We start from the raw sequence: 22384 nt of genomic DNA, 5'->3' as shown, positions 1-22384 counted from the left end.
CTGGAGCCCGTTTCAGATTCTGTGTCCCCCTCTCTCTCTGACCCTCCCCTGCTCATGCTCTGTCTCTCTCTGTCTCAAAAATAAATTAACGTTAAAAAAAAATTAAAAAAAAAATTTTTTTTAATGTTTATTTTTGACACAGAGAGAGAACAAGTGGGGGAGGGGCAGACAAAGGGGGACAGAGAGATTCCCAAGCAGGCTCTGTCAGGCAGGGCTGGGACCCACGAACCGTGAGATCTTGACTTGAGCCAAAATCAGGAGTGGGATGCTTCACCGACAGAGCCACCCAGGAGCCCCTGCCCTGAGGTGTTTTATTTTACATATTCTTACCAGAGGTAAAAGAATGAGAACCAAAGGCAGTATCAGCAATCCTTTCATGGGCTTTTTATTTTATTTTATTTTTTTTAATTTTTTTTTCAACGTTTATTTATTTTTGGGACAGAGAGAGACAGAGCATGAATGGGGGAGGGGCAGAGAGAGAGGGAGACACAGAATCTGAAACAGGCTCCAGGCCCTGAGCTGTCAGCACAGAGCCCGATGCGGGGCTCGAACTCACGGACTGCGAGATCACGGACTGAGCCGAAGTCGGACGCTTAACCGACCAAGCCACCCAGGCGCCCCGGCTGAGTTCTAATTCTAACAAGGAGGAAACGGTCAGTTTAAAAAGAAACAGGTTTTCTGAAAACCAAGGATACATTTTACGTTCCAGTCTTGCTTTTTTGTACATGAACATTAGCTACCAAGAAAAAGCCCACCGTACTACAGAGTAAGCTAGTTGGGATTCCGACAAATCTCTCAGGACGTTTCCGACGTGGATTTGCCCTCACGGCGCGCTCTGGCCTGTTCATCATCTCGGCACCTGTGGCAACGAGGCTTCTCTTTGTTTCAACCTTGGAGTCCTTTGTTCTCAACAGCTCGTGCAACATCCACGTACACACACTCGTGTCCGCAAAAGTACACAACGCACGCACGCCAGACGGTACTGACATCCACAGATCTGAGTTGCTTTTATTTTTGTTCACAACACTCACAAAATCTAAGACAAAATCCAGTAAGGTGCACAACGATTCCTATCTCCACGGGCCACGTTAGAATTCACGCACGTCAACAATAACGAAAACGCCTGCAACGAGCAACTTGGTTGAAAAAGTCACGATCGCTCGTCACTTACATCGTCAAGAGTCACAGCCACGGAAAAAGATGGCAAGACATGGCCAATAATCAGGTGTGCTCAAAAGAAAATGATCTGTGGCTGATTGGTTTGAATAAAAGAGTTCTTTTCCAAGTATTTACATAAGGTACAAAGTGAATTTGAATTCCATGAATTTATAATTTGTCACAATCAAATAGAAGCCAGGACGAAATGTGTCACCACCCAACAGGAAAGGGCGGTTAATAATCAGACAAAACGTGCAATCAGAACCACCCCGGGGACCGTAATTGGGGTGGGTGTGCAGCACTGGGAGTGATCCCTGTAAACAGCACCACTGCCCCGTGTGTCAATTATCGGGAGGGCATGAGTTCATCTCACGGGGAAGGCTGGCTTCCTCAAGGAGACAGAAATGCAAGCCAAACGGAAAAAAGTTGGGTTGCCCATAAATCAGCTTGAAGCCTGGTGACGAGAGGGCAGAGCGGTGCTTTCCTGAGATGCAATCCCCAGGGGGGTGGAAATCTGATGTGTGGATGGCACTGTCTCCCTCTGGAGAACAGCTCAGCAGAAAGGCACAATCAGAAACCCCGAGCCTCGCCCAGACTTGATGGCCCAGAGGTGACTGTTTGCTCCTCTACTGCACTTGAGTTCATCCAAGAGCTCACATCACCGTCTCCCACGGCTGGTGATCCAGCACGTGGCACCCGGCTGGATCGATGCGCTTAAACACCGCTCATTTACGAGGGAAACGTTGCCAAGCCCCTAGAAAAGTTTGCACGAATTTAGCGATAAAATATACTAATGACTTAAAAAGATTTTTTTAAGGTAATTTATTTTTTGAGAGAGAGTGAGAGCGGAGGAGGGGTGGAGAGAGGGGGGAAGACACAGGAGCAGGCTCCAGGTTCTGAGCTTTCAGCATGGAGCCCAATGCGGGCTCAAACGCGTGAACGGTGACATCACCACCTGAGCCGGGGTCGGACGCTTACCTGACTGGCCGCCCAGGTGCCCCAAATATGTTAATGATTTTAACAAAAGCAGAAAGATGAGCGAATTTTTCTGTTCGTCTATTACCAGCCTTGATAGTCTACACCCGGTCTGACACACGCTGAGGAGCTGGGACCAGCGGGACAGGGGGGCATCTGAAAGCACGGGCCAGGAGAGACCTGGAATTTATAGACCGGCAAGTGGGCAGGGTGGGGCTGGAGAGCGGGGTTTGGGGGGCTCACAAGTAGCAGGACCCCGCGTCAGAGGCTAGTCGACTCCCGGAGGGTCAGCAGCCATGTGTCCCCCAAGCGAGAGGGAAGGTGTCCTCAGGGGTCTGCCCAGCTCCCAGGACAGTGGGCCGCAGAAGCAGGTGCTCAACAAAGGTCTGTTGAGTGGATCAAGGAGGCCAGTCAAGGCACAAATACAGGTGAGGAGTTGGAGACCAGACAAGGATGTGCTGAAGAACCCCACTGCTAGGAGGCAAAACAAGGTGAGGGACGTGTCCAAATCCCCAGGTGACAGCTGGGACGGAAAGAAACAGGCAGAAGCCCGGAGCCTAGCTGAGGCCAGATTAGCTGAGGGTCCGGGATTAGTCAACCCTGGGCCTCAGAGCAGTCTCTCGGAGGCAGAAACCGAACCAGCCTGGCCAGCCTGGGTCCTGGAGCTCATTGGGCATCTGCCTGAGGGGAACCGAATAAGGGAGGGAGTCACTTCTCTGGTTCGCTCTGTTTCCCTATTTATGCACCGGAAGAAGTCCATCGGCACCATTTCCGGCTACCCCTGCCTCGGAGGGGCTGCCAAAGACCATTCAACTCTCAGGCCAGCAGGGAGGTGCCTGGTGCCTGCACTCAGCCCTCAGAGTCCTCCCCAGGAACGCGCCTGCAAGAGGACCGTATGGGGTTGGGCTGCAAGTTGGCGTCTCTCAAAACTATGCTTTTGGAGGCTCCCAAACCTGTTGTGCCAGCTTCCTTAGACAGGCCTGCGATAAAGGCAACTGGGCCAGCTAACTGCAGCCTCCAGCTTAACAGGTTCACATCCAGCTTAACAGTAACAGTCGTTCCTTTAGAGAGGCTACAGCTATGGCCTCTCTCTAGTATTTTCAATACTGACTTTAAATCCCCCAAAGGGAGTATCTGCAGACACTTCTCTCTTCTACAGACCTCAATACAAATTGAATACTAATATTAAAAGAGTCTTCACGATTGGATATGACGGGCTAATCCTATTTAACTCAGGAGGCCACCTCTACCTACGCCTAAGCTTTGCATTTCTCATCGGTTGCTGGCTTCGAACATGACTTGCCAGACGTGAGTGCCCGTATACGCAGGGGTTGAAATGTCTGCCCGGCCCAGTGGGCAGATTTGTGCTGGATCTCCAGCTCCTGGGCGTTACAGCTCCTCCCTTCTCTGCTACTTTGCACACTCCTGAATCTGCATGATATAAAGATCCAATGATGGGGCACCTGGGTGGCTCAGTCGGTTACGGGTCCGACTTCGGCTCAGGTCATGATCTCGCGGTCCGTGAGTTCGAGCCCCACGTCAGGCTCTGTGCTGACAGCTCAGAGCCTGGATCCTGTTTCAGATTCTGTGTCTCCCTCTCTCTCTGACCCTCCCCCGTTCGTGCTGTGTCTCTCTCTGTCTCAAAAATAAATAAACGTTAAAAAAATTAAAAAAAAAAAAGACACAATGACCGTGACTCAGCCCGGGCTGGTTCCCGCGACTCACGCGGAAATATTCCGGTTCCGTTGCATGAGTGCTTCTCCCAGGTATGTCTTTCTGGCACAGAGAGACATAGGCAGAAACTGGATTTTAACCGATATTAAGTTCTTTGTGAACCTTAAACATCCTAGTCTTTTATGTCCTGGAGTCAAGCACACACATAAGATACAGAGATGTTTGCCAGAGAGAAGAGGCCCATCGCTTGAACCACCCACTAGAAAGCTCTCACCCACCTCAACAACAAAAATCCCGAGGTTCCTATTGGTGGCTCAAACTCTAAAAGTCTCTACACCAATCTACTATAACGTCCCTTTTCTTTAAGTTTATTTATTTTGAGAGAGAGAGAGAGAGCAAGCGAGGGAGGGACAGAGAGAGAGGGACAGAGAGAAAGAGAATCCCAAGCAGGCTCTGTGCTGTCAGCACAGAGCCTGATGCGGGGCTTGAACTCATGAACTGTGAGATCATGACCTGGGCTGGAACTCGAGAGTAGGACACAGCTAACTGAGCCACCCGGGAACCCGTACAACATCCCCTTTGTAGGTGCATGTACCCACTCCTTTACTACTGACACAGCATTACCCTCAATGCACACCAAATTGGACGCAGGAGACAATCGAGCTGATGTATGTCTGCAGGAAAGACGTGGCACGTACCCTTCCACGAAGGGCTGTCAACCTTTCCCTGCCCCCAGAGCTGGGGAGCTGTTGCAGTTCAGACAAGCTTGCCTCTCTCTCTGCTGCTCCAAGTCCTGTTGACAGGGATTACAGAAAACAAACCGAAAATGACATTCAACTAAAGCCAGATGCGCGAGGCCCCCGAGAGCTCGCGGGCCTCCAGATCCGACAAGGCTGCTTCGCATCTGACGAAGGAGGGACTGTAAGACACCTCCACCCAAAGACTAGATGCCTGGTTCAGAGAGTCCCGAGCCCACGCTGGGGTCATGGGCTGGGCTGAGAATAAACTAACGGATGAGGGAAACAAAACTGGAGGCTCTCAGGGCTCCTGGAAGAAAGCTGTGAGGCAGAGAGGCCACCCCGTTGCCAGCCTCTCTGTCCTCAGGGGACCCTGTGAAATTCGCAACCCTCTTGCATCAGGAGGGCAGACGACCTGTACCCCTGCCTTCGTGAACTCTCTCGGGCTGTTCCATCCACACAAAGGGTTTCCACGCACCCCCTCCCTCCCCACGCGTCCCCTCCCTCCCCACTCACTTGCTTTGCGCTACTCATCGAAGCTCCAAAAATGCTCGGGCAGCATCTGGTACCCCAACTCTCTCTTTTAAGGTAATTTCCTGAGTGATTCCGCCCCCTGCCTTGACTTCCTCCCGTCCCCGAGCGTGGGCTTCCCTTCGGCATTTGGCCTCATCTCCCACCTGCTGATACTGCCCCCATGATGCACTTGCGTTTTGCTCCCAGGCTTTCCCATCAGGATTTCCTTTTGGGCACAGCATGGCTCTGGGCTGACTCACAACATTTCTGAATGATGAGCAGATCAACAAGGAGGCACGCCGGGGGACAGACCAGGGCAGGCGCAGGTGTGGAGATGCACAGAGACAGGAGTGCTGAGGGAAACGCGGTCCTTTTGCTGGGAAGCCGAGGCAGGGGGACGCCGCGGAGGGTGGAGGTGGGGGGCACGAGGCCCCTCAGGTCGGAACCTGGATCCCAGTCATCTGTGGGCGCCCAGCACCTAGAGCACAATGCCTGCGATGTGCTAACAGTAGGCGCTCGATAAATGTTTACTGAAATGAACGGAAGGCATTCCATTGTTTGCGTGTGCTTTTCAAAAATGAATCGGGTGTCAGGTGGAGGATGTGCTGGGGGAGGGCGGGGGCCTCTGTTCAAAGCTCATCGCAACGATGCCCACAACATGGAAGCCTTTCCCTGCATCTACTGGAGGGCCAAGCATGCGTGTGCTGACCCAACGTGAAGGCGCTTGACTGGATCTTACCTTCTCTCTCATGAGCCCCGCCTCTAGTGGGGAGATAGGGGGCTATCATCTGTTCCTTTCTGCCTAGAGATATACATTGTACGCGAGTAATCACCTATTTACGAGCATCCAAACTGTCCTGGTGAAAGCAATGGCCTGGCAGGGCCATCTGCTCTACTTGGCACATGGAGATTTCCAGTGAGAAACGACCCACAGCCTTGGAACAGAATGAAAGAGCGCGGCCAACAGCCTCCCTTCCAGCCCAGCCAGGAGGCTCCGTGGCCAGGGGCTATCCCGGGGCACTCAGCACAGCTCTCCGCATGGCTGGCACTGCCTGCTCCCTGCGTGGCCCCCACGAGATCGTGGTTGGGCTTCAGGATGCTTTGTCATTTTGGTTCCCCTCCCTGCTCACCTCTTGGTCCAGAGCCTGTGCTACGGGGATACCTACCTAGGCCTCTGAATGTCTACTCGTCCATCACTAGATGCGCTCTGTGCTGGCTGGTGTCTTTGACCAGCTGGATCCTCCTTTCTTTGAGTAATAGAAGCATACCCTTCAGTGGCGGGCATGTGACCTGGACAAGGTCACTTCGGTAATCTTCCCTGTCCAGAGTGACAGTGCAGACAGCGGTGTGCTGGGAAATGTTTAACAACCAGCTCTCCAGGGGCGGGGGCCGGGCCGCCCCCCCCGGCGGGGGCGGGGGGGAAGCCTCAATTTATGGCTTTGCCGACTTCCACGGTGTAAATCTTCCCACTGCGGTTAATGTCAAACTGCCAATTTGTAACCATTGAATGCGGAGTTATGTAGCATTTTTAGCGTATGTATAGGGCTGATGCAAATAACCTCCAGAAGAGACGAGGTAATAGTAAAATGCAACAAATTAACTAGGGAGTGACAAGTCTGGAATACTTATTACCTTTGTTTTATAATGTAATATATTGTGAGTTTGTGATGGCTGTGGTTAATTGACTTGGAAAACTGCTGATTTAGCAGCTCGCTCTGGTGACCCTGTGCTCTGCTGGTTGTAGGGATGATGGGCTCGTGACTCGGCTTGGGCCAGGCGCTGGAGCTGGGGGGTGGGGGGGTCCCCTTTCCTTCTCGGTAGCATAAGTGATGGGGACGTGGGGGGGGTGCGGGGGACCCCTTTCCTCCTTGGTAGCAGAAGTGAGGAGAATGAGAGTTTGGAACTTCGGGAAGCCATGCTGGGTGAAGAAACCCCACGTGCGAAGAAGCAGGGCCACCAGCACAGAGAAGCTAAGTGAGCTAGTCTGCCAGCCTCCTGGCTGCTGTGGCCGGTGGACGCCAATCCTAGCCACCCTCCCTGTAGTTTGCTATTGTGAGCTGGTAAAGTCCCGACGGGTCCTTCAGCCCAGCTGGGCGTCAGCCCCACGCAACTGCGAGTCCTGGTGCACGGGTCCTCTGTCCCTCTGTCCCTCCCATTCTCCGAGGTCCGGCTGACATCATTCCCTTTCTAGAGCCTTCCCTGACTAGTCCAGACTCTACTAACTAAAATCCTACAAGACTCCGGTCTCTCCCATATTACTTTGGAATGAGTAACACAGTCTTCTGTTCCCTCGTGTGTGTAATACTTAGTTGCACGGTGAAACTAGACCAGTACCCAATAATAAACAGCCTTGGGCTCATTCAATAATTATGACTTGAGAACACTGAAATGCAGCCAGTGCATCCGAGTATTCTAATCACCCACACCTGGGGGTTACATAAAAATGCCTTCAGGGTCAAGCGGGGTGGTCCCTGTGCACCGTGGCTCACTCTAGGACTGGGGTGGGGCGTCCCCTGGCTTATCCACATGACCTTCACAGAGAGCGCTCTTGCTCTGTGACAGGAGGGTGCTGGCTGCCGGCCCCACGGGGAGGATGGACAATCAAGCCTCACTGCCCCCAGGAAGTTCACATTCCCTACAGCGATGAGGGAGGTCAAGGCAGAGACAAGCGCCGGGAATCCTAGGAAAGAGAGGGACTCATCTTTTGAGTCATGGTTTGAGGGTAGGAGCCAGCATGGGCTTCCCAAATGGCGGGACTGAGTCAGAGTTGCCAAATTAAGACTTCAGGTGCTGAGTCACATACTAACCACTGGCCTTCCCTGCACACCAGCCAGGACCTTGGCTGGAAGGCCTCACCTTATTCCTTGAATGTGGTAATCCCCTCTTGTAGTCCAAGAAAATAATCGTAAGCACCTCACACATTATTTTGATGCAATGACGTGGAAGATTTTTTCCACTTGCACATCTCAGCCAGGAACTAGTCCAGCCTTGGCCGAAACAGTTATGAGAATAGCATGACAATGACCTCCAAGGCAATGTCAGCCAGGCATAGTCGCCCTCTAAACAAAAACCTCACATTAAAAAAAAAAAATTACTGTTGAATTTACACAGCTCCTTTATAAAGCAATACACGTGAAGGCCATGTTTACAAAACCCAGATGATTAGCCGTCAGGACGTTCAAAATAAAATGTCACGTTAGAGTGTCTGTCAAAAGATACTCCTTTTGAAATGAAAAGCGGCGAATTCATATGATAAAAGGCAGGTTCAGTAAAAAATTAATGCGTGGGCGTGCACACAACCATAATATTTCTTGTCCTTGGCCCAAGGTCACCCACAAGGAGCAGACAGTGAACATTAGCTTGTTTCCTTAGTTCTGGAGATGGGTTTAGGCCTGGGTGGCTGTGCCTGAACCCAAGTTAAGGAGATGAACTTGTCAGTTTACCTGGGGCTGTCGGGATGGTAAAGCTGGAAATCCCACATCCTGGGGATCCTGCCCCTTGGAGGCAAACCCGGAAGGCTGGTCGCCCTCAAGACCTTCCACCGGAATGAATGGAACCCATAGGGAAGGAAGAGGCAGGTGGGGGGAGGGCCCTATTGATGTGGGAACCCTCCCCTCCCCCACGCCCATCACCTCGCTCCTGGAGCCATGGTTAGGCGAAGCAGTCACCAAAGGAGGCCTCTCCTTTCTAACCTTCTGGCCAGTTCAAAACGTTATTTTTCTTACCAAAAGTATTTGATTCTATCGTCTTAAACATAATTTGTTAAGTGCCTCCCTCTGCCCATCTAATGGAGGCCATGCCAGCCTCTCCCTCCCTTAGCAGGGAAACATGACTTACACCTCAGTCATCTCTTCATCTGTCCCACGCCTACTTCTTCTGAAGCAAGTCCCCGTATTCTTGTAATCGTTTGTTGAGCTCTGAGGGTTACCTCAGCAGAAAGCCTCCAACGCTCTCTCCTCAGCACCCGGGATGTGGCAGGCACCCTGCAGCCCTGTTTCCCCATGAACGTTCCTGACTCAGATTCTTAATGTTGGAAGGGATTCGGAAGGTCGTCGAAGGGATCTGGAAGTTTTCCACGCAGACAGGTGGTTTGAAGAAGGCCCTGTAACACATTCCCCGCAAGGGAAGGTCTCCCGGTCTCCTCAGAGTCCAGGGGATGGGCTCCCCGTTTCCTAAACCGCCTTGCTGCCCCCAGTCTCCGCCATTACAGATGTGTCTGGGCGGCTTCTTCCGCATGCCCGTCTCCTTCCTTCCCAGGCTATGGGCTACATCGGTAGTCCCTTCTCCACATAATGTCCTGCTAGTATTGACACAGCTATGGCGCCTCCCAGGCCGGTCTCCCTTCCCAGGTTCCTCCACCTTCCCAACCACTCCCTCCTCCCCCATCCGGGTTCCCAGAGCTCCTCGTAGGGCATACTCAAGCCCATCTGGCCCACACCTGCTGACTCAGTGCACAGTAACAGCAAGAATACCTTCACCTTACATTTTTATAGCGTGTTAAATTTTATTTCCCTCATTTTGTGTGTGGAAAAACAAGGCCCAGTCACCAAGCTGGTTAGGCCAGTGCACAGGAAACCAGGACGCCAGGCTCCAACGGCAGTCTCCTTCCGGGAACACCGGAGCAGGACATCCCCCACCCCTGCCCCACAGCCCTAGACACAAGACATCCAAATAAATCCACCCCGAAACAGCTGCATGGGGACCGCGAAGGCAGCCCGAGAATGAGAGAGAAGACCCACCCTACTCCATGCCTCCCACGGGATGGACACACTGAGATGGGCAGTGGCCAACTACGTATTTTAAAACATTATGATAAAACACCGAAAAAATCATGATTTTTCTCCAAAACAAAATGCGGAGGCGAAGGAATACTTTTAATCTGATAGCTCCCCCTCCTTTCTGAAGACCCGGGAAAAAGCCTGAGAAAGGATGCCTCAAACTGTTTGAAAATGCCTCGTCTCCCATCTGGACCCAAGATAAACTGAAATAGAGGAAAACAGGGAAATACTTTTTGCCATTAGTCTTTCCGTTTCTCTGGAACTCACGTCTATGAAGCCTGTTTCTTCCTTGCCTCAAACTCTGTGTCACTTAAATTCTATCGTCAGTATGCTCGAACCCAAATCCACACGCTAAGGCAGTGGTCTCCAAATGCTTTTGATTGGTTCAGCAAAAGAAATTAAATATGCACTATTAGCACATGCAAATTGTTATGTATAAAACAATTGATGTTTTATATAAAATATTTTAAATGTCTTTTATCTTATCCGTGTATATATGATCAAAGAAACATAAATTAGAAACAGAAATTTCTTTCTATACCCTAATGGCTTCTCTTGTTTACCTCCTGGGGAACACCCACACCCCATCGTCTTCTGAAGTTATGAGACACCCAAGTCCAACTTATAACCTAATTTGAAAGTTGTAACTTAAGTCACAAGTGAAACTTAATGCTTGCAAAAACAAATGTCAACCTTGGCTGAGAATTAATTTATTTATAAACCACATCAACAGCTAAGACACCTTGCTCCAAGTCAAGCATCTGCTCATACAATTCAATATCACATAAGTATTCCTAATTTTGCTGTCTTTTTACTACCCCTATTTGAAATTTGGAGCACTCAGTCTCCCTATCTAACATATAATTTCCAGGGGCAGCTGGGTGGCTCGGTTGGTTAAGCACATCTGACTCTTGGTTTTGGCTCAGGTCATGGTCTAGCAGTTTCGTGAGTTCGAACCCCGCATCAGATTCTGCTGACAATGCGGAGCCTGCTTGAGTTTCTCTCTCTCCCTCTCTCTCTACCCCTCCCCCACTCATGCTGTCTCTCTCTCTCTCTCTCTCAAAATAAACTAAAAAAAATAAAATGTAATTTCTTATACAAAGGATTCTATATATTATATATAATATATATCCCTCTACTGTGTGTGAAACATATATGCACACACACACATATATTTAAGATACGGAAACGGATGTGACTCAAGTTGAACGTGGCATATGCTCTACAGTTACATTGCTCTTTAAAAACTTTTTTACAAGTCCGGTGTCACTTAACATGCTCCTTTCACTGAATCAGTTACAAAAGATACGACCAGTTGTCTATTTAATGTGCTTGCAATCGCCAGGAACACGAAGCACGGGGCTGAGCTATTTCTTGAGGGGACTGAGCTAGTAACATACTTCTGTCGTTAGATCTCAACCCCAATGCCTCTTCGCCCCGAAAAAAACCCCAAAAAGGTGGCGGTACAAAGAACTAATTTTGTAACAAGCTGTGTGTGATAAAGGTCAGCAAAGTAAAAAGGCCAGTTCTGTGCTAACGGTCTCATTGGGAGGTGCACGGAGTGTAACATTGCCCACGAAGAGACGACATCGTATCTGAACGAAGCTGGGCAGACGTCGTCCTTGATACTTGAGAATACAAAATCCAGGCACACGGAGGCCAGAACAGACTGCCTCGCTGAGATTGCTTCATCTGCTATGACTTCTTTATGCAAGGCAAGTAGGGGAAGAAAAGATTCGTTACCTCCTTTATGGCAGAGAGGTTATTACTCAGACAGACTCAAGTATTGCATTATATGTAAGCGATTCCCTTTCCTTGACACTTCTGAGACCTTTCTGCAGGGTTGAAGAACCATTTAATTCTATTTTTCCCAGGCAGATTGCTTTTGGTGGTTAGCCAAAGCAGATCTGGACTTGAATAGTGTACTTAAAGTGATAAAAATAAACGCCAGTTGGAAATACAAGAAATAAAGAACGAAAGAAGCATGCAAGCCATCTCTATCCACTGGAAGATCCACATGCCAATCATGGCTGGACCCGAGCCGGACTGCCTCCTCCGGGCCAGTGCGTCGCCGTCCGCGTGCCATGTCACCAGCCCCACTTCACCGAGATCCCTGACTTTAAGGGAGTCCTTGGCTTGGTCCACAAGCGAGGACAAGGCTAGCTGCGTGACCTGTTTCTTGTGCTTCCAGTAAAACAAGCCAGGGTGGGCGGAAGCCAGGCGAGGGGGAAGAAGGTGAAATAAACGCAGTGTCCACACTTACTGGTGCCCATGGATTGGGCTTTACTTTGTGTTTCACAGCCACAGTGGAAGGAAAAGGACTTAGAAAAGGAAAGTGTGCTGGTTTGCTGGGGCCGCTATAACAAACTATCCCCAACCGAGGCGCTCAAAACCAGAAATACTGTGCCAGTTCTGGAGGCCACAAGCCCCACATCAAGGTGTAGGCAGGTTGGTTGTCACTGAAGCTGCTGGAGAGAATCTGCTCCAGGCCTCTCCCGCCTCGGGTCTCCCCACGTGTCTCCCCGTGTTTGCTCAGTGCACAACTGTCACGGTGTCCCAATTGTCCCTTTTTATAAGGACACAGTGCTAGTGGCTTAGGGTCCACTCCACTGAACGCTTCCTAATTCGATGATCGACAAAGACCCTGTTTCTTAATGAAGCCACATTCACAGTCACGGGTGGTTAGGACTTCGCAGCCTCTGGGGAGGCGGATGCAGCTCAACCCATAACCTGAACACGTGGCTCTGGGGCCACATGTCCCTCTCACTTCCTTTCTACTGAATCACTGCAGTATTTGTGATGGGGTTCACCGTGCTGTATGCGATCCCGGGAAGGTAAGGCCCAAAAACCGTCACCCAGGTCTCCGTGACTTTCGCCACACCCAGCCCATACCCAGCCTTACCACACAAAGGGCTCACTTAATATTTCCCCCCCTTGACTGCCTTCCATAAGCCACTCTCTATTTAGTTCTTCTTGGTGTTTGGGTTTTTATTTTGTTTTGGTTTCTTTCACTTTAGAAGACATGCTCCACGTATGAGATAGAAGACATTCGGAAAATACAAAGGCAATTAAAAAAATTTCTAGTTATAATTCCTAAAAATGGCACTCTGATGAATTTATGTCCAGTCTATATTTATGAGGTTGGTATTATATTGTACAGTTTTGCATCATGCTATTTTTACTTAATATTATACTTAGGGTATAAGATGTTTCAAAGAAATAAAGACCCAGCTGGGTATCTTTCTATAAAAGATTATGTGTGAACAGATTTTTCAAAAAAAAAAAAAAAAAAAAAAAGAAGAAGAAGAAACCAAATTAACAGTTTCTCAAGGCACATTTTGAACAATGCTGCTTAGAGCAAAACAGAAATAAATCCTGACGTAAACTGATGTTCATAACGCTTGGAATTCCCGAGGACAAACACTTGGGGTTCATCTAGGAGACCAGGAGCTTCGAGTCCACTCTGCACACGTGTCTTTGCTGTCCTCCTGGCCTAGGGGGCTGCAGCTGGCTCCAGTCTCCTGACACAGGAAGGTTCTTGATGGGATTTGGTAGGACCCCCTCCTTTTGATGGCCGACGGCCTGAAGAAACCCATTTGTCCCTTGGAGACACTAAAATATGCCTTTTCCTCAGGCCAGACCATCCTTCCTCTTCTTGCTAACACACTGCAAATCCTCCTCATTCCATAACACCTGGCTAGTGACATGTTTCAGAACACGACTCTACCCTCTCACGGGATGGGCTGTCCCTTCCTCTGTTCCCTGAGTTCCTCCACCTTAGCTTTTCTGTCATGCTCCCACAATGGCTTGTGCCCGCATGCCTTCCTCATGAGACTGGATCTCTCTCAGGGCAACCGACCAGAGCACCTGCTGAGCAGGGACAGGCATCCTTGTAGGGTCACCTGGGGCCAAGACTGTGAATTAACATGCCCAGGGTGGATCTTAGCAGATGTTTGTTTGACATTAGCCATGGGTGTTAAAATAAGAAGTCTTATCACACACCATCTATGTTTGCTTCAAAATATGGTAGAAAAAAATGCGTTTGGGGACCTCAGCTCTCCTACTTACTAACTGTCTGACCTTAGACAAGTCACCTGACCTCTCGGAGCCTCAGTTAACTGAGCCACAAAATGGGGGATTGCCTCAAAATCCCTCAAAAGAGGGATTATAGCCTCAAACAAGGTAAAGGATATAAAAGTTTTAGCATGATGCCTAATTGCCGAATACACCGCCAACACACAGACCGCAGCGAAAGCAATGATTAGAAATGAAAATAACTACCCATTATGATTTCCCAGTTCCTTTTTCCACGGCCCTGTGGAACGTCATGTACTACAATCGCCACTTGGACATCTGGCCTCAGCCCAGAAGCCTGGTCCTCAGCCCCAAGGCCACACTGGTAGCCCGGCAGAGAAGTTCTGTGCTGAGGCTTCCTGGATACAATCACGGTTTCTCCGCTTCCTGGGTTACCCTGGGCAAACTGCTTAACCTCTCTGTGCCTAAGGACTCAGAGCAGTGTTAGAACAATAGGTGCTCTTGTCCTATTAGCTGGGCAGAAGTCCGCAGAATAAAGGGGCGGACCTGAGGTTTGTCCCGCTCACCCTACACGTGCCAGTACGCCCTTATGCCCTTCCTTCTCTCCTGTGCATCATTCTGCCATCGTTTAAATTCAGACACTCAAGTTCTTTTGCTCTGTAAGGAATTTTAAATGAGATCTAACCTCAGTCAATTTCTGGATCGCTTCGGCTATATGCCTGTAGGAATGCTAACTTGCTAACCTGGTATGGTTTTCTGTTTGTGCTATCCAAGAGGCCTTACTAAGTGAGGAGAAAATGGAGGAGGTCTGCTTCGCCCAATCCTGGGACAAACGGGAAGGTTTGGGCCCGGGAACAATGATGGCTGTGGCATGTGGCAGGCAGGACGCATTAAAGATGCCTTTGTAAGATGTTATGATGAGACCTTTAGAAGACCAGACTGGAAGCTCCCTGGGGGCAGAGCTTCCTATCTCACCACTATGTCCCCGGGACCACAGTGCCCAGCACATGACAGGTGCTCAATGCTTGTTGAATATATCACCAGAAAAAAAAAAACCAAAACGCTACGTAGCATAGGATCTCTGTTGCTTGATCCTTCTCACGTCATGGATCTTGTCTTTGGATTCTGCTGTCATCGTCTGGGTCGACACAGAGGTATACTCCTTAGAAGGGGGGATTAGGAGGAGGAGGATGCTCTTTGCCGGTTCCTGAAAGCACTCGTTCAACATCACCGTGGACGTTGAGGAATCTCCCAGGTCAAGCCAACAGAGGGTGACTCCAGGTGAAGCCAGCAGCGTTTGCTCGGTAAAGCTGGGGGTGGGGAGACCAATGCACTTCAGGGGACGCAAAGGGTGCCAGCGGGTGACAGAGCGCAGAGAGGAAGGGGTCCCCACAGAGAGCTGAGGGTCCCTCAGGGAGCTAGGCTTTGCCTTCTAGAATGGTAATCCATAGGGGCAGCGCTGAGGCACCTATCATGAGTCCTCGGAATCCCTTCACTGACCACTCATCGAAGCCACCATCCGATCACAGAGCTGTAGCAAAGGAGAGAGCGCCAACTGTAGGCTTTTCTGCCTCTGTCCATCTACAGCCCGGCGTCTGTGCCCTCCGGGGAGGTGCTCACCGCCTGGCACCCGCTAAGGATGCAGCCGGAGACCTGTGATGACAACACCCAGGTTTCGGGTCGTGGCTCCCAGCGGAGGTACTGGCAGGTCCCCCCCAGACCCACATTTCAGCAGGAGCCAAGACAGCGTGTGCAGGGTCAAGACTAGGAGCTTTGGGATTATGTGACAAAGAGCCTCTCTGACATCCTGGAGGAGAGACCACTGTGGCAAGTGAAGGGGTCAAACCTCTCCAGGACTGAAGAGTGAGAAATCAGTTTGGACTGAAATGAGAAACTCAGCCCTGCCCTCAACCAGGCTGGGGAGAGAGACATGGATCGGCCAGCTGCCAGGTTCACAGGACATATCGTTTCTCCCAAGGTCATGTCGGAAAAGGTTACAGCGGCCCCTTCTTTGCTGGGTCGCTCTGGCCGCCATGGCGGGTGCTGGCTGGGGGAAGAATCTGGTCTCTGTCTCAGGAGGATGGGGCTGCCTCCCTCTCCCCATGGTCTTCGATTCACACGCATCCCCGGAATCGAATGCCTCGGGGGCACACGGTTTCGTGGGCGTCTCAGAGCTTCCACCCTGCCTGCGTGCGCATGCCTTTGTTGAGGCTGTTCCGAAAAGCTCCTGAGCCCTGATCCTTCCAGAGAGGATCACAGACTGACTTCTGCCAAGCTCACCAGACTGCCAAGCCCTCTCCTCAGGTCACAACTCCGAAGTGACGTACACACCCCAGAGTCCATTGCCAATGTGTATTATTATTACAGCAGGAAAACTAGCGTCTGTTCCAAGGCAGGACACATGTAGGTGGTGACCGGAAGCTCGCTTCTCTCGTCATGCTCAACCACTGCCTACTACTGATTAGGTGGCCATCAACCAGGTCAGGGGAGCAGCAGAGGTGGTAAAGACAGGAGGGAACACCTTCCCACGGCAAAAACAAAAATCTAAACCCTTAACTAGAAAAATCTTGGAATCTTGGTCAATTCCACCCCATTCCTTTTCTTCAAATGTGAGTTCGTGTTTTGGAGTTACCTATCCAAGGAGTTAAGTGCCACCGTGGGAGAAGTGAAGAGTCAGGCTGTAAGCAGGAAGGCAGGACGTTCTCTTGTACATCTTGGCACCGTAGATGCTGGCTGCCCCCTCGCCACCGTGCGGCCTTGGCCCTGGAGCTGTGCGTCAGGCAGGCATCGTGACCGTGGGCGCCTCAGTCCGGAGGAACTAAATGGCATTGCAACTGCACAGGGCCAGTGAAGAGCAGCAGAGAATTTGGCAGCGAGGCCCCGGGGCTGGGGGGGGGGGGGGGGGGGGAGAGGGAACAGGGGTGTCTCCATTTTGCTTTGGGCTCACCAAGAGTCCTTCCCTTGCTGAAACATGAAGTCATCTGTAGTCCTCCCCTGCCCTACCCCCTCTTAAAAACTCTGCCATTAACAGGTTCTTTTAATCTTTGGGTGTTTTTGTTGTTGTGGTGGTGGTGGTTGTTTTTAAACCTGCAGTGTCAGAAGGGGAGAAAAACAAGCCAGCCAATCTTGGCTACCTTTCCCTGGATATTAAAAGGCACATCCTGTGCAATGGAAAGGTAATTCAATTCCACTCCTTGCCTCGCATCTTGTCACTTTCTTCCTGCTTCTCTCCTTGCAGAAGCTGCCTCCACCCTGCCCGTCCCCACTCAGCGGCCTGCCTGTCTTAGCCTTTCGTGCGGGCAAATCTAGGGGCAAGTGAGATACAACAACCCTCCCAAACCCAGCCATCTAGATTAAACATGCCTTCAAATTGTTAGTCATGATGTCGGTCCTGGCCACTAGACTGAAATTCTCTGCACCGTGTGTCTTGCCAGTAACCACGCTGTCTTTGCTGCGTTTCGTCTCTACTTGTCATTCACATCCGTGTGGCCTTTGGCACGTGCGTTTCCCCACACCAGGGCTGCGGATTACTTCGGATTTACCTGGCACAACACCAAGCTCTTAACAAACATTTAAAGAAAAAGGGATGGTGACACAGCCCTGTTGGTAAAGTGAACAGGGTGAGGGAGGGGGCCTGAGCCTCCAGGAGACAATTTATTCTGCCTTTTTTCTTAAAATATCAGTGGCCAGGGATGGCTGCTGCCGATTTTCTAAGCTTCGGACTGATTCATACGCCAGAAGGCACGATCAAACCCCACAGACAGTTTTCATCTCAACTTGGAGAGAAGAGGAGGAGGGTGAAGCCAACAGAAGGAACCTGACCGTCTCCTACTCCAAGCTGCCGAGGAACCCACGGACCGTAGCCCGTGACCTTCAACGGCCCACGGTCTGTGTGTTACACGTCCTCTGTTGTGGTTGTGAAGCACTCAGGGAATAAGGATATCTACCAGCTAGAACAAGTGAAAGGAGAAAGAGAAAGAGAGTAGCTTTGCCGTGTAACACATGCCAGGGCAGCAGGGGTGAGGAATCTGCTTTGCATGGAACTCGTTATAATGAGGTGCTCCCAAGCCGGGCCCGGGATGCATTGCCCTTCTCTCCTACCATGTTCTCTTTCCCCACGAGCCACGGCTGCTCCTTCCCTTCTCTATGCACATAGCTGTACAATGGCCCTGCTTCTATTCAGTCCAGAGCCTGCAGAAGCTTTCTTCTGGGACACTGTGGATGGATGTACTCCCAGGCCTTGTAGTGAGACTGTCTGTCCATCACACTCTGTGTGGGGAAAATGCTAGTTGTCTTGGATGGTTAGTTCCTGAGTTCCACTTGGAATTATTCTAAAATCACTCCATCAATTTGTGATGGGTAAAAATGCACTTGCTTTCTGAATTTGTCCCCCATCTTAATTTCCACCAGAAACAAGTGGGCTAAAGCACTCTCGGAAGAATTGGACCTTATCCTGCCATAGCCTTGGGTGTCTTCCCCACCTACTACAAGCAAAATCGAGTACTCTTGGGAACTCACCTCCCGAATTCTACCTCTTTCTTCTTGACTCCAAATGAGAAACCCAATTCCGAACCACGTGCTTGACACTTGGTTGGGGTTGTGACGGTGCCAACAGGCATGGTTTCAGCTTGCAAACTGACAGATGTTGGTATCTCACAGGTGTGTGCGCATCACGTAAATACAGGTTTCGATGAAGAGCGCAATCAGCGTTGCTTTGTTACATTTGAGTTTTGTTTAAAGAGATGCCAATTACCGGAGTTAAAATTTTACCTTAAAATCATAAGGTACGTCTCAGACAGTGATCGCCTTCTCTTGACTATGCAAACTCTTCTCTCCTCAAACAGCTACAATTCAGCTCAGACATCTCTTACTACGGCCACCGTGCTCTGAAGAGTCATTCCCTAAGTACCACAGACCAACGTGACAGTAAAATGTATGACACGGAGACTTGCATTATGTACTGGGGCATCGGGTACCGCATCCAATATGCCATAGACAAATGGCTTCAAGGATCTCTCTTTTTTTTTTTTGCAGTTATAGCTTGCCTTTGGGATGTTATGAATATCTTCAAGACATATTTATATAAAACACACTAATAAAAGACTTAGGGGTCTAGCACTGACACCCTATCAGAAATAGTATCAGAGAGATTTGTAAGTTCTGAGTTGGTGAAAGAAATCACGGATAAGGATGTTTCTATCATTTTCTTGTCACAAGTCGGTATGTTGAGGTTTAAATTAATAACTGATTGGATCAGGAGTAATCCATTTGGATAATTGTAAGCAGCTTGTATTGTCTGGATTCAAATTCACATTTAATTGCTTCATTTAAAGGGTTTCAGGAAGATGCCAATAATTTTGGACTCTTGGTGCATCTAACATAGCTGAGATTTTTAAATTGCCTGATGTGAAAGAGCTCATATTTTTAAATATATTCACACCCATATGTATAATTGGTAATGATACACTGCCTTCCATACTCTTGAGAATAGGTACAGGTTTAAGGTCAATCAACAACAAAACTCATCTCCAGGCACTCCCAGTATTCTGATTTACTTCTTTTCACTTCAATTTTGAAATTCGGGCCAGTGGAATTAGTCACGTTTAAAATAGCTGAGTATAATCAAACACAGACACACAAACACACAAATCAGTGTCCATAAAACCGGAGAAATCTAAATAAGGCTGGTGGATTGTGTCACTGTTGGTTTTCTTGTTGGGATGTTATACTGTAGTTATGCAAGAAGTGATTTCTCACCAGGGAAAACTGCCTGGAGGGTATAGGGGAGCTCTCTGTGTCATTTCTCACAACCCCAGGTACGTCTACAATTATCTCAAAATAAAAAGTTAAAGATGCAGGGCAAAAGATCAATACGTTACATTGCCATTTCGCTGTTAAAAAACATTATGTATCCAAACATATGCACACAGACCCACCTGCATACACACATCAGAGCCATAAATCCGTAAAGATCTCAGTACACAAAATAATGCCATTTCCATAAGGGCAACTAAGAAATCGTTAACACTGGTGGCCGCTGAGGAGGAAAATGAAAACACAGACAATGTAGATTTACTTTCCAGAGGCGATCGTTCTGCGCCTGTTGAGCTGCACCGTGGGCTATTGGCATCACTCGGTCAAAAATTAGCTTTTGAAGAGTGAGGACAAAGCAGACATTCCCAACCTAAAACAAAGGAACGGATACAAAAGAACCAAAAGCAGTTTGGGCCGCGGGGCAAGCCCGGGGAGCCGCTCCCAGCCCTGTCTCCGACACCCCGCAGCGGTGAGGATACAAACAGAATAAACGAGACTCTTACGGCTGGAGACGCAGTAGGACAGTCTGCAGTTGATCCTCCTGAAGAGCTGCTTGTTAATTGGCCAGAGAAGGAGGGTGAAGAGCTGAACGGTGTTGATTATTAGCCCCGAGGCGATAAATACGTAACAGAAGACGAGGTGGCACAGGAACTGAGACTTCAGCAACCCGAGGAGGTCCATGGCGCGGGGTTGCGTTGATTCAGACAAATAAATACTCGCAGGAGAATATTTCCAGAGGGAACCAAGGTCCGCCACCCAGGAAAGTGTCTAGAACACAAACCAGTGTTACACGTTACAAAAATATAAGACGTGCTTTTAGAGTCGGGGGGGGCGGGGGGGAAGAAAACCCTCTTAAAATAGACTCTTACAATGAAACACTTTGTACACGAGTTGGTTTCTTTTTATTCGGCAGTCACGTGGCGCTTACTTATGTCAGGCCCGGTTTCAGCCCTTTAAAAGTAACAGTTCCTTTCATTGCCCTAACACCCCGTGAGGCTGGGACTGTTAGCGCAGAGGAGGGGACCGAGGTCCTGGGAGAGTAAGCAGCGCGGCCGCGGTTCCACGGCTTCTACGGCTGCCAGGTTCACAGGTGGCCGAGGTGGCTCGAGTCCTGCGGCTCGGCGGCCGTGCGAGCTCCTGTCTTTGGCGATCGCAGCAGAGGCTGAGTTTCCGGTGTCCCCTCCTGCTGCCACCCGTGCCTGAACACCCTCCCCCGCCCACTTCTCTTCCTCCAGATCCTGGCTGCTCCAACGTCCCTTCTGGCAAGCTGGCCTGCGTGACGTTAGGGACACCCCCGGGGGGGGGGGGCTCTGCCTGCCAAAGCACCTGTCCCAGTGTATGCCTGGAGGACACCCTCTGCTCCTGCCCCTTCCCCCACTGCACCGTCACTGCTCCCAAGTACGCGGTTCTCCCGAAGATCATCATTTTCTCTCCAGTGACCAGAGCAGTCATCGGCACATAGCTGCAGCTTAATTTTTTTTAAAAAGTTTATTTACTTACATTGAGAGAGAGGGAGTGCACAAGCAGGGGCGGGGCAGAGAGAGAGGGAGAGAGAGGATCCCAAGCAGGCTCCGCACTGCCAGCACACAGCCCAACGTGGGGCTTGAACTCATGAACCACAAGATCATGACCTGAGCTGAAGTCAGACACGGAACTGGCTGAGCCACCCAGGCGCCCCTCGGGGAGCTTAATTAAAAAAAAAAATGTGGAATGATTTAATGAAGGTAGACAAGGAATGGGCTTTGAAATATCAGCAAACACAAATGACCAAGTATGAAGGCAAGAGAACCACCCCCACCACACCCCTGACACACACACACACACACACACACACACACACACACACACACACAGTTCTAAAATCAGAAAGAAACTCAAATAGCAGCCAGACTCACGGCCTGGTAATCAGTCTCCGACCCCAAAATGGAATAATGATATGACTTTACAGTGTGGCAAAAAAAGCCTTTGAGGGCAAGTGTGAAGGCAGGAGTTTCAAATACTCTGATGGCAAAAAGGAAGGAAGCTGAGGCAGTCACGCACAGCAGCCTGGTTCTCCTGGAAGCAGGATCTCACTGCAAACTTCTCTAGAAGCAGCCCAAACTTAGCATAAACCCTCCAACAGTAATAATGGAGAGATCAGTCTTTGTCAATAACACCAAAAAATCTACATAATAGTTTCACATCTATTATATCATTTTAAGCTTCCCATGAATCTAATGAGAAGAGTATTATTATTATTATCCCATTCTTCAGAATAAGAAACTGAGATGACTCACAGGTTGGGTGATTTGCCTAAGGTTGTCACAGCCCATAACTAATCATAGGTCTCTGTCTTATCTCCAAGTTCTTTCTTGTGCACCTGCCTGGGCTGCTTTGTTCCCAGGGGGGAGCTGGGGAGCTCTCTTGGGCTCTGCGGAGCAGCTCAGAGATGACCCCAAAGGCAAAAACGAGAGCAGCCTTCAGCGGAGTTCAAAATCACAAGCTATATTCAGAGTGGGGAATGGGACTTGCTTCTGGTCACCCAGACTGGTTTTGAAGATGGCCGTGGGCAGCAGGACAGACATAAGGTGTGTTCCTCTAGAACATTTACACTTGCTTAGATGATCTGGAAGGTACACGGTACTCCCGCCTGGTTTCCATATGTTTCTGGTAGGGGGAAGTGGAAAGTAACGTTGGGCCTGATTTCTCTGGAGTCAGCTG

General features: G+C 49.7%; 1 protein-coding gene across 6 annotated transcripts in view; it reads right to left on the bottom strand.

Moving 5' to 3' along the window:
• The window catches only part of AGPAT4 (1-acylglycerol-3-phosphate O-acyltransferase 4), a 125612-nt gene that overhangs the window by 69286 nt on the left and 33942 nt on the right, over window positions 1-22384 (bottom strand). For all 6 annotated transcript variants that reach the window (XM_040448710.1, XM_040448711.1, XM_040448709.1 and 3 more), the window contains exon 2: window positions 20188-20452. In XM_040448710.1, the coding sequence (XP_040304644.1) occupies window positions 20188-20452 (265 nt within the window). The remainder of the gene's footprint in view (window positions 1-20187; window positions 20453-22384) is intronic.

This window comes from Herpailurus yagouaroundi, unplaced genomic scaffold, assembly GCF_014898765.1.
Source record: "Herpailurus yagouaroundi ecotype Mexico unplaced genomic scaffold, PumYag 198, whole genome shotgun sequence".
Lineage (NCBI taxonomy): Eukaryota > Metazoa > Chordata > Mammalia > Carnivora > Felidae > Herpailurus > Herpailurus yagouaroundi.
This window is presented reverse-complemented; position numbering and strand designations above follow the sequence as displayed.